The sequence below is a fragment of the Gopherus evgoodei genome, chromosome 11 (assembly GCF_007399415.2).
Source record: "Gopherus evgoodei ecotype Sinaloan lineage chromosome 11, rGopEvg1_v1.p, whole genome shotgun sequence".
In the NCBI taxonomy this organism is placed as follows: Eukaryota; Metazoa; Chordata; order Testudines; family Testudinidae; genus Gopherus; species Gopherus evgoodei.
Window position 1 is genome coordinate 9,023,121 of NC_044332.1, and position 11,565 is coordinate 9,034,685.

An 11,565-nucleotide genomic window follows, 5' to 3' on the forward strand; every position below is an offset into this window, starting at 1 on the left:
AAACCTCTGTGCATTGCAGAAATCACAGCTCACCCAGGACTGGTGATGGTAGAGACCCAAGCACCTCACTGGTTTCTAAGTCCGGGGCTAGTTTAGTGCTGGTACAAACAAGAGAAAATGATGAAAAGCTTGGCCCGCAAGATTACTGGCGTAGACGTATCAGGCAATGACCATGGTCAGGGCCGTGCAGTGCTACTGCACTAACTGGCTGACTCCGCCAAGGCCACAGTTGATACTGTAGGGCAGGTTCCACAGCCTTTGAATCCCTCAGGGGATGCAAGGAAGCAGAAACGTTCTATGGAGCTCCCTTCTGGGGAGTCCTCTGCTGTGGGGGAGACCCCAGGGGCTCAGAGAGTGCCTAGCCAGCCCCCACGCTGCAGGGACAGGAGCACATTGTGCACCCCCACCTGAGTTTGGTTCTTAGGGTACCAGTGCCAGCTCAGGCAGAGAACTGGGGAGCTGTAACTGGCTGTTGGTTCTCCACTCTTTTTTCCTCCTCTCCCCAGCTGGATCCACTGCTAGGGGCTCCCCTCGACTCAAGGAGAGCCTGCTCTCCCTGGGCTCCCACGGCCTTGGGCAGGGGAGGCCCTCCCATGGCTCTCTTTCCCAGCAGCCAGCTGGGGAGCAGGAAGGTGAGCACAGCAGAGGAGAGCCCCCCCATCTCCCTGCGGTGCTGGGGCAAAGTCACACAGCAGTGGAACAGTCCCGTGGGGCAGCTCAGATGCTTTCAGTTCATCACTAGTCCCCGTGTTCTTGGGCGCCCTGCTTGCCCCGAGAGCCCCAGGCTTGGCACTCATTCAGGGTGCCTGGCTTGCAAATGCTGCATTTTGGCCAAACAGTTGAAGTTCCCAGTGTAGACGAGCCCTGGGTGACTGGCTAGAGCCATGAATTGAACCCGGGTCATGAGTCCCAGCCCAGTGCACTTGCCACAAGACCTTCCTTCCCCTTGTACATAAAGCCAGAGTCAGCCAGGTTCATGGTTACAGAGACATCTGTCAAGGACCCTCCCCTTCCTCTCTCCAATCTCACTGGAGGGTCCATGTAATTCTAGCACATTGGTTTGATTTCAGGTCTTCAGTGCTCCTCTTCCCCCCTCTTAGCAGTTCCCCCCTCGCGGTGCATGGGAGGGAAACACGATTCTCTCACTAGCCAACCTCCCAAGGCGGTTTGTTCCAGGGCTTAACCATCCTGACAGTTAGGAAGTTTTTCCTAATGTACGACCTAGACCTAAACCACCCTTGCTGCAATGTAAGCCCATTGCTTCTTGTCTTGGTCTTGGTAGATGAGAACAATTTATCGCTGTCATCTTTATAACAACTTTTTATGTGCTTGAAAACTGTTCTCACGTCCCCCTCAGTCTTCTCTTCTCCAGACTAAACAAACCCAGTTTTTTCAGTCTTTCCTCATAGCTCATGTTTTCTAGACCTTTCATCATTTTTGTTGCTCTTCTCTAGACTTTCTCCAATTTGTCCACATCCTTCCTATAACGTGGCGTCCAGAACTGGACACAATACTCCAGCTGAGGCCTAGTCAGCGCAGAGTACAGTGGAACAATTACTTCTCGTGTCTTGCTTACAACACTCCTGCTAATACCTCCCAGAATGCTGTTCGCTTTTTTTTTTTTTTTTACAACAGTGTGACACTGTTGACTCCTGTTTAGTTTGTGATCCATTATGACCCCCAGATCCCTTTCTGCAGCACTCCTTCCTAGGCAGTCGTTTCCCATTCTGTATGTGTGCAGCTGATTGTTCCTTCCTAAATGCACTAGTTTGCATTTGTTCTTATTGAATTTCATCCTGTTTATTTCAGACCATTTCTCCAGTTTGTCCAGATCATTCTGAATTTTAATCCTATCCTCGAAAGTGCCTGCTTGGTATTGTCTGCAAACTTTCTAAGTGTACTCTCTAGGCCAGGGGTTCTGAAACTAGGGGTCGGGACCCCTCAGGGGGTCACGAGGTTATTACGTGGGGGGGGAGCGGTCACGTGCTGTCAGCCTCCACCCCAAACCCCGCTTTCCATCCAGGATTTATAATAGTGTTAAATATGTAAACAAGTGTTTTTAATTTCTAAGGAGGGGTCGCACTGAGGCTTGCTATGTGAAAGGGGTCACCAGTACAAAAGTTTGAGAACCGCTGCTGGAGGCCATTATCCAAATCATATTTGTCCTACCTTAGCTGTGGTTCGAGTGCTTGGAAATTGACAGTCTCTTTCCGGTCTTGTTTCTGACTCAGAAATAGAAGGTTTGAAGCTGGCCAGACAGAAGCAAAAAGCTGAGGCAAAGCGGAAAGCGACGCCGGTGGTGGGAGACATGCAGCCTTTGTTGGAAGCCCTGCCTGAACTCTCCGAACTGACCACGGCCAGCAAGGCCAGGAAGCAGCCCAAGAGGTAGGTACTGTCTGGTGGGCTGCTTTGTTTTGCTACTTCCTGCAGCGGGTACTGTTGTCGTGGCACTGCCAGCTGGTTACCTTGGTGGCTGCACACAGTGGACTGCTCCCCTCACCCAGTCCCTCTGACTATCCGTGCCCTCTGCTCTGCATGAAACGTGGCGGCAGCATGCTGCTCAGAGCAGCTCGCCTGAGTGTCTAGGGTGACATGGTGCGTCCCTGTGAGCACCGAGTGTCACTTGCTGGGGAGGAGAGGGAGGCTGGCGTGGCCCAGCAGGGTTTGCAGCGGTGGGAGCAGGCTTTGAACAACCAAGTGCTTCTGAAGCTAGCCCCAAAGGCAGGACAGCACCGTGCGTACAGCCAGGGTCGCAGCACAGCCATGCTGAGGCTCCTGCCACGTGCAGGCGACTGGTTAATGCGAGAGCATGTTCCATTGGCCGTAACAGCAGCGCGGGATTTCTGCCCAGTTCCCCAGGGGCACTGGGGGTGGGTCCGTCACAGAAGTGCCCGATGAATTAGGGCTGGCATTCCCGGCTGAAAGGGCACCACTTGTAGCTGACTGCAGAGCTGGGCAGAGACAGACAAGGGGCTTCGTTTGGCAGCAGCCAACCTCTCTAGGAGCAGTCATGCGCATTCCTGTTCTTCTGACCACCTGAGCTTTCTCTGAATTCCCACCCTACCCCCTGCATGTGTGGACCTGTTGCTGGGACTTCTCTCCTAACACAGCACCTGTCTCCCCAGGCTAGCCATAACCTCTGACCAGTGTCTGTTGCCTCCCTGGTGTTGTGTTGGGGGGTTTCTTGTGAGTAGCCAAATCGGAGAGAGAAGCCTTCATGCTCTATGTAAACGTATCCCCATCGGCACACACTCTGCCGGTCCTGCAGCCAGGAACGTGCATTTACCCCTAACGGGCAGGGCTTTACATTCGGGCTCCAAAGACGCCTTGGCAAAGCACTCGAATCTCTTTGCACATGGAGCGAGGCTGGAGACCCCACAAGCACAAGCTCTCGTGATGGTCCAGGGCTAGTTGGAAGAACATGCTGAATTGGGCTGCTCCCCACCTATGCAGACTGTGTCTGCTGCTCCCTCTGAAAGGGGAGGTTTTCAGAGGCACAGGGAGCAATTAAGCACCTAACTTGTAGCTGTGCCTTTGAAAACCAGCCCCCAAAAGCCCCACTCTGGCAGGGGAATCCAGGGCCAGCCAGTGCAGTCGGCAGAGGGCTAAGATTGATGCTGGGGCGTGCAGGGCAGGCCAATGCAGCCGACAGAGGGCTAAGATTGATGCGGGGGTGGGCAGGGCAGGCCAGTGCAGCCAGCAGAGGGCTAAGATTGATGCAGGGGGGCCAGGGCCAGCCAGCTGGCCGATAAGCTGATGCTGTAGATCAGGGGTCGGCAACCTTTTGGAAGTGGTGTGCCAAGTCTTCATTTATTCATTACATTTGAACATTTTTAGAAGATCTCTTCCTGTAAGTCTATAATATATAACTAAACTAGTGTTGTATGTAAAGTAAATAAGGTTTTTAAAATGTTTAAGAAGTTTCATTTAAAATTAAATTATAATGCAGAGCCCCCTGGACCGGTGGCCAGGACCTGGGCAGTGTGAGTGCCCCTGAAAATCAGCTGGCGTGCCGCCTTCGGCACGTGTGCCCCAGGTTGCTTACCCCTGCTGTAGATCTTCTGGGCAGCCCAGCCACAATTTACTTGCCTGCTCCCCAGGCAGGGTCAGTGGCATGGAGGAACAGCAGCTCTGCCTGCCATCCAGGGAAGAGCCCTCACCCCAGCCCGGGCTCTCCCCCTGTAGTGCCAGTGCACATGTGGTGGTTTGAAATCCCCAGAAGAGGCTTTGATAGGATTAGAAGCATTGCATAAATGCAGGGTAATGCTCCAGTGGTTTGTCAGCGTTATTAATAAAAGATTAGATTCTCCAGGAACTGGATCTCCTGCTGGGTAAGAGAGCATCACAGTGAGGTTTTTATTCTCATTTATAATGAATGAAGGCAACAAAGTGTAATGAAACAAGGCGCCATTCATAGCCAGAGCGAGCCGACCGGCATTTCAGCACCGCGCTGCCGGAGTGGGGAACAAGCACTCCTCCGGGCACTACGGCTGGCACACCCATTGCGAAAAGGGCTAGTGTTGTTCTGGGCTGTCTGAACAGGAATGTTGGGTCGGACACGGGAGGCCATTGTCCCATGGTCTCCACCCTGGTGAGGCCTCAGCTGGAGGACAGAGAGGTGGCCAGATTGGAGTCTGGGAGAGAACCACAAAAATTATCAAAGGTTTAGAAAACCTGACCTATCAGAACAGCTTTGTTCGACCTTGAGAGGAGATAACGAAGGGGAGAGCTTGATAAGTCCTCAAATATATTAAGGGCTGTTGTAAAGAGGATGGGGATCAATTGTTTCGTCCATGTCCACTGAAGGCAGGACAAGAACTAATGGGCTTAACTGCAGCAAGGGGGATTTAGGGTAGATAGTAGGAAAAGCTTTCTAACTCCAGGGATAGTTTAGGGCTGATACAGGCTTCCCAGGGAGGTTGTGGAATCCCCGTCACTGGAGGTTTAAGAACAGGTTAGGCCTGCCAGAGATGGTCTTAAGTTTACTTGGTTCTGCCTCAGCCAAGGGAGCTGGACTAGATTACTTCTCAAGACCCTTCCAGCCCCATATTTCTGAGATTGTGTCTCATGGGTCTGGGAATGGATCAGAAGCATAGTATGCCTGCAAACAGAACTGCTGCGATTTCTGCCAGAATTGTGCATTCTCAGGAGCTGCTGGATTCTCCTGGGAAATGCCCAGAGAGATGCTGTGAGGAGCAATTCTGCCTCCAGTAGGTGTTGTGCTTTCAGAGGCTAGTGTTTCTAGGAACACTTTCCTTTAAATGGGATTTGTTTCTTGGAAAGATGCCAACTTCAAAGCTAATCCTTTCAGAAACCGAGTGTGAAGTATGTTTAGAGCAGGCCCTGCCTCTGCTTCTGAACTCCCCCTGACTGAGTTTGTAGCTTTGCAATCAAACTGTAAAAAACAAATGTTTTCTATCCCTGCTGCTGTCCGTGACCCAGGTAAACAGGGGACAGTGACAGTGACAGGGAGGAGCTTACTGCTCACAAGGTGCTGTTCCGTACACAGCGTAAATACGTGGAGCTGTCCCCTCTCCTCTGGGGACTGGAGCTTTTGATGTTCCATTAACAATAGTGGATGTGGCAGTGCGATGGCTGCATCCACCCTGCGTGCATGTGTCAAGCTGACTGTTCCTCTGTAGGAGTTTATCTGCTTTTGCTGTTTGTTCCCCTCCCGAATTCGGAGTCCTGTCTGTGGAACATGACGAATGACTGTCGCGTTACATCACATTCTGGCCGGTGGCTCTGAGCAGCAAGCTGGGGGTCTGCTGACATCTCCCGAGGGACTGCTATGTGGACAGCCCCCATGTCTCATTCAAGAGATCACAGTTTGCATGCTGGAGGGTTGGGCTTGGGACAGAACACTGATGTTGGTGCATCACTCGTCCCACTTGATTCGGAAGATGGTGTCATTCAGGAACCCTGTGGTGTCTGGTGTACGTGAGCCAGGATTCGGAGCACAAAGCAATACGGGGCAGAGGAGAGGCAGAACAAAGGGAGGAGAACAGGAAGAACGTAGCAAAGCGAGGCAGAGAAATGGAGTGGAGGCCAGGAACTGCTGCCACAGGAAGCTGCTATGGGGCTGGGAGACCTAAGTCACCTTAACCAAGAGGGAAGTGGAAATGGCTTTCCCAGTGTAGGCTAGGAGGATGCTGTTGCTGGCAACTAGTACAGGGAGTATTAAAGGGACTATCTTGGGGGAGCAACCCCCACCCCTCTGGCTGTGCTGGGAGTTCAAAACTTTGAGCAGGTCCCCGCCAAACCATTTTATTCTGGCTGTTTTGTGCCAGCAGCCGTCTGTATCTCTCTGCTGGCCCTCAAGTGGAATAACCCTCCTCACGCTCTGCAGCTGGCTACAGTGCGTGTTGCTGGCAGAGTGCTCAGGAGCTCTGCTCATGACCAAACATGGGCTGGGCCTGACAGCCCCTCTTGTGGTGGGAGTCCTGGGACTGGAGATGGAGTCTTCTCGTCTCATCCCTGCAGTCTGTGCTCAGGTGCTTCAGGGAGGCCATGCTTAGTGACCCGAGTGACAATTCCTTCCTTGCGGATTGCACCGCTGGCTAATAGCCCACACCCTTGGGAAATGTTCAGATTCTAAGAGCAGACGTTTGCTTTGGTTCGTTGTGGTCCACTTTACTCCTCGCTTTGCCTGTTGAATTCCCTCATTGGGGGAACAGTCCCAGTACTCGCAGAGATGTCTCGAAGTCTGTCAGCTCACCAAGCTGTGCAGGGGTGGTTGGTTAAGCTGTTCTCGTGAGCCAGTCCCTCCAGCCCCTTAACCACTCCAGGGCCTCTCAGGTCCCCTCCAGGTTGTAGCATCACTCTGGTGCTGCAGCACCCAGAAGCCAGCTTCCCTGTTAACGACCCTCCCTCTTCACTGGCGAGTCAGCGCTCCTCGCCTCTCCAGAGCCTTCTGAAATAGTGCCACTCTCTGTGTGATTTCCTTGGCTCTCTCCTTGGTAGGCGGGACCCAGACAGTCTCTCCAGGAGGTCAGACCCTTGGTTAGGCAGCTGCAAATCTTGTGCGTTCCTTGTGCTCCCAGCATCTGTATACAGGCACGAGTACACTCCTCTGCCCATTCCTTCTCTTCTGCCCCAGGCAGAGAGCCAGTGTTACCCGCTGGATGTACATGCCTGGTATTTTAATTGGGATTTGATCCGTTCTCCCCTGACTCTCTCTCTGCACTGCTCCCTGCCAAAGGCTCCCTGTAACTCTGACAGCAGGAAGCTGCTATTCCACCTGACTCTCTCCAGGTAATGAGTAGCCATCCCAATGCTCCATGAATTCCAGGCACGCACGCCGTCCCCTTCTGCACGTGCTTCAGTTGGTCACCAGGGCTGGCTTCCAGCTTTCTTCTGTCCCGCATGGCACCAGGGAGCTGCCACCTGCAGTTCTCTGCACAGGCCCCTAAAGTCGCCTACTATCCGCATAGATGTGTCCCAGCTCTGTGTGTGGGACACTGTGAGCACAAACCCTGGACAGTGCTCAGGCTTTGCTGGGCCTCTCTGCTCACACTTCAGGAACATGCCATGTAAAAGGGGCTCCCAGGTCACCCTGTCTGACAAGCTGCCTGGCACTGGCCAGCAGCACCACCCAGCACCCTCACGCTGCACCCCGCAACCCTGAGACCTGACTGTGATGTGCCTCAGGCAGAGAGTCAGAGGGCCCCACGAGTGCACTGATGACAGGGAAACACCCTGCAATACACCCACACGCTACAGAGGAAGGTGAAACCTGGAAGGGTCCCTGCCAATCTGACCTGGGAGAAAATTCCTTCCCAACCCACCTATGGTGATAAGCTAGACCCTGAGCATGTGAGCAAGAACCAGCCAGACAAGCACCTGGGACAGAGAATGCCTGGCGCCAATTCGAAGCCCTAGCCAGTCCAGGCCAGTGTCCTATCTCCAGCCATGGCCATCCCTGACGCTTCAGAGGAAGAAAATAAAAAAAACTTTCCAGAATACACTGGGGGGAAGAGCCCTTCCTGACCCCTGTCAGAGGCTGACTGAAACCCGGGAGCATGAGCGTTAGGAACATAAGATATGACCCGGAAGTGAGCACCAGGCTGCAGAGCCCTGCCCCCACCCTCACAAGCAGACCCATCAGGCAATTGCACCAAAAAATTGTCCAGCTCTCTTAAAACCAATTACGTTGTTTGTCCCCAAAACTCCTAGTGAGAAGCTGCTCCAGACCCTTCCCCCCTCTGATGGTTAGAAACCTTCTTTGAACTTCCGGCCTGAATTTGTTCGTGGCCTATGCCCAGCTCTCTATTGTCCTCACGACTTACTGAAACCAAGTCTAAAAGTGCATCCCCTCTTGTTGGTTCTCGTGGCCTGGTGCCAAGCGGTAGCACGTTGTGCCATCTTTCCACCCCTTTAGTCAGTCATCAGCAGTAACTAGGCAGAGCTTTTAAACAGACACAGGACTTTCTGTTCCAGTGCTTCCCCTTTCCGTCTGACTCTGGCTCCCCTAGCTGAAGCTGTGGTGGTGTTTGGGCCCCTGCTGTATGTGTGGCGAGAGCGTCCTGTTGCAAGGAGCTGGGCTGACTCTGAACCAAAGTGGGGCAGTGCAGGAACGGACACAGCGATGGGGGGACATGCTCCCTGGATAGCTACACAAGGCAGCTGGGCCAGCCAACCCTCCCCTCCACACACTGTTTGGGGGTGTCCAGCGCATATGCCACTGACCCGCCTGCCTCACTGGGGAGTCCACGGATTCAGCCAGAAGTTCGGCCCAGTGGCTCTGGGAGACGTGGGGTGGGGGGGCCGGTAACTGGACAGGTCACTCCAGAGCACCTGGGGAGGTTTTTGCTGCAGTTTGACCCCTAGCTTAGTTACAAGTAGGAAGTGACCCCGCTGCAGAGTACAGAACTCGAGCCATGGTGGTGAAGAAGTGCCTCTGCTGCCATCCTGTGACATGGAATTCCCCTGTCCGTCCCTCCGCCGGGCATAGCCCCAGAACCGCGCTGGGTGGGGCTTGTGACTGGGCACATGCATGGCAGTGATTTGCCTCTGCCTCCCTAGTGGGGACAGCTTCAGAATCGCTGATCCCTTTGCCATCTGGCACGTAAGAACAGCCAGACTGGGTCAGACCAGTGTCCTGTCTGCAGACAGCAGCCAGTGCCAGGTGCTTTTGGCAAAGTGTTTCCTTCTACAAACCTGTTGCTGTCTGTTCCCCTCTGCAGCCACAGAAGAGCTAAGGCAGAACCCACCGACTTCAACCAAATGAAGCCAGCCCAGAAGCGCAAGCTCCTGTAAGTACCCAGCTAACAGAGTGAATGCATGAAACAGCTGCCTTTGGCAACACTCACACACCTGCTCCCCGCGGCAGCTTCCCAGGTCCGTGTGGCTGCTCCCCACGGCGCCCTAAGGCCATGTGGCTGCCCTGCTAGAAGTTGGGTTTACCTGGAACGTGGTTTTCCACATCTCCTAGTGCAGCGTCACACATATAAACCAAACTCTCTGTTGCATTCTGGGTTGGGGGTGGCCATTCCTCGCCTCCCACGGTTTGCCTGGGGTGTGTACTGGGGAGAATGGGCCCTTTGTGTCACACAGACATGTCCCCAGGGCAGTGGGGGTTGGCAGCATCGGCACCCACGTTGCCCTGGTGTGAAGGACGGCCTCAGTGCAGGGCACTGCAGCGCTGTGCCGGGAGGGGGGGGCTCCTCTGAGTGACCTCATGCAGAGGGTTGGCATGAGGCCAATGTCCCAGGGGAGCCCTCAGAATGGAGTGTGAGGGACCTAGGGAGAATGGGGCTGGTGGCGACCAGCCCCTGATTGGCCCCTTTTGTGTCTCCTGATGGAATCAGCCGATGTCTGCTCCTGTGCACCACATAAGCCCGAGTTAGTGCTGGAGAGCTCGTCCTTCCGCCATGGGCTACAGGCCTGCTGGCCTAGGCCCGAGCCTTCTGCACGCCTTCCCTGGAGCCCGAATGCAAACTGGCCAGCTGCCGTGGGGTTGAGTGGGCCAGGCCCTGGGGAAAAGGAAGTGCCACCTGCTTGCTCTCCCCATGTATCTGGTTCAGGGCCCATTTCTCGCCAGAGGGAAGCTGGCAGGTCTGGCAGAGTGTGGGGCCAGCGCTGCCACTGTAACTGTCCACACTGGAAGCTAACGAGCAACTAAATTTAGAAATCCCATCAGTGGCTTGCAAGTAGCCTGCAGAAGCAGTGAGCATTTAGTGCCTATCTGCACAGACCGGCCAAGCAGTGTCCTTGGTAGGGGCACAGTCAGTGTTAGCTGTTCTCAGCTACGCACGGATCACATGCTGGTGGCTCCTGCTGTGGCTGATACTTCTGGACAGTAGCTTTAGAAGAGGAAACTGTCCCAGTTCTTGCTTTTGGGGAACACTTTAAATGATTCCAAAATCTTCAGGAGACTCCCCCAGTTCTCGCTATAGAGAAGGGAAAACCCTATAGAGCTACAATTGTTCTCGTTGCAAGCACTTACAGATGTCCATTGCTGTGGTATCTGGAGTCACTTTACAAGGCTTCCTGCCCAGTCAGCCCCGGTCGGCCTGGCGCCGGCGCGGAGATGGGCCCGGCCTGGCGATGGGCACGGATGCGGAAATGGGCGTGGCCCGGTCAGCCCTGTTCTGGCTGGTCAATGTAATGCCTGCACAGTCTCATTCAGGGTTCTCTTGCTTTTCTCAGGGAGGAGGAAGTGGCCAGGTTTCACGAGGTCATCGCAAACCCCGTGTACAAAGCCAATCCCCTGGCAGCCATCAGTGAGCATCTGTGCAAGCGACTGAAAGAGGAGGCAGGAAACACTATCTGACAATTCAGCGAGGACTGGATGAGCCTGGTGCAAATGAGTCCAGCTAGTCACCACCAACAGCTCCTTGAAAACAGTCCAGCCGGTGATGAAATCCAGCGGTCCTGTTCTCTGTCAGCAGGACTAATGTGATGCGCTCTGGACAGTGGCAGCTGTTTCTTGGCCAGGAGCCCACAGAAGGCAGCGTGTGTTACGAGTATCTGTGTGCCCACGTCGCACACGGTGAAATCTGGACAGCTTCTCCCTCCCTGTTAAAAGGCATCCTTACGTTTTATGTTGCGTCTACTCTCAAGGGGTGTTGAACCTGCTTTTTGCTGCTTCCCGTTGGGGTCACCCTTAATAAAGAGATCCTCCAGTAACCTGCAGTGATGGTCCAAACAGTATGTCACGGAATACTGGAACTGCAGCGTGCCGACCATTTGTGTAGAGATTTATATAAAGGTCAGCGCCGCTGTTTAAAGAGACACTTAATATGTTATTAACTTGGAAATAAACCCACTTTGACATTGGTCTCACTGAGTTTGTCTGGATTGTGTTTTGGCAAAGGCCGATATAAGCATAAAGCCATTACTGTATCCCGTTACAAAGAGCAGATCACTTAAACAACCCCCCCCCGAACCCCAAGCCTGTCTTTCTGTAGGCAGCCACTAAACTGATACTGTGGTGTAGGAATGAAAGGAGCTGCGCCCCCATTTGAAAGGGTTGCAAATCTGACTTTCAACTAGTTAGAGAACTTGTCTTTCAGCAGCACTGAACCTCTGTCCTTTCAAATGGGGGCGCTGCTGCCTTCAGGT

At 53.7% G+C, this 11,565-nt stretch overlaps 1 protein-coding gene across 1 annotated transcript in view; it reads left to right on the forward strand.

The window, feature by feature from the left end:
• FAM207A (family with sequence similarity 207 member A) overlaps nt 1-11,287 on the forward strand; it is a 121,764-nt gene extending 110,477 nt beyond the window's left edge. The window contains exons 4-6 of the mRNA XM_030580135.1: nt 2,232-2,385; nt 9,186-9,254; nt 10,651-11,287. Coding sequence (XP_030435995.1) covers nt 2,232-2,385; nt 9,186-9,254; nt 10,651-10,774 — 347 coding nt within the window. The 3' untranslated portion in view covers nt 10,775-11,287. The remainder of the gene's footprint in view (nt 1-2,231; nt 2,386-9,185; nt 9,255-10,650) is intronic.
• Nucleotides 11,288-11,565: the final 278 nt, after the last annotated feature.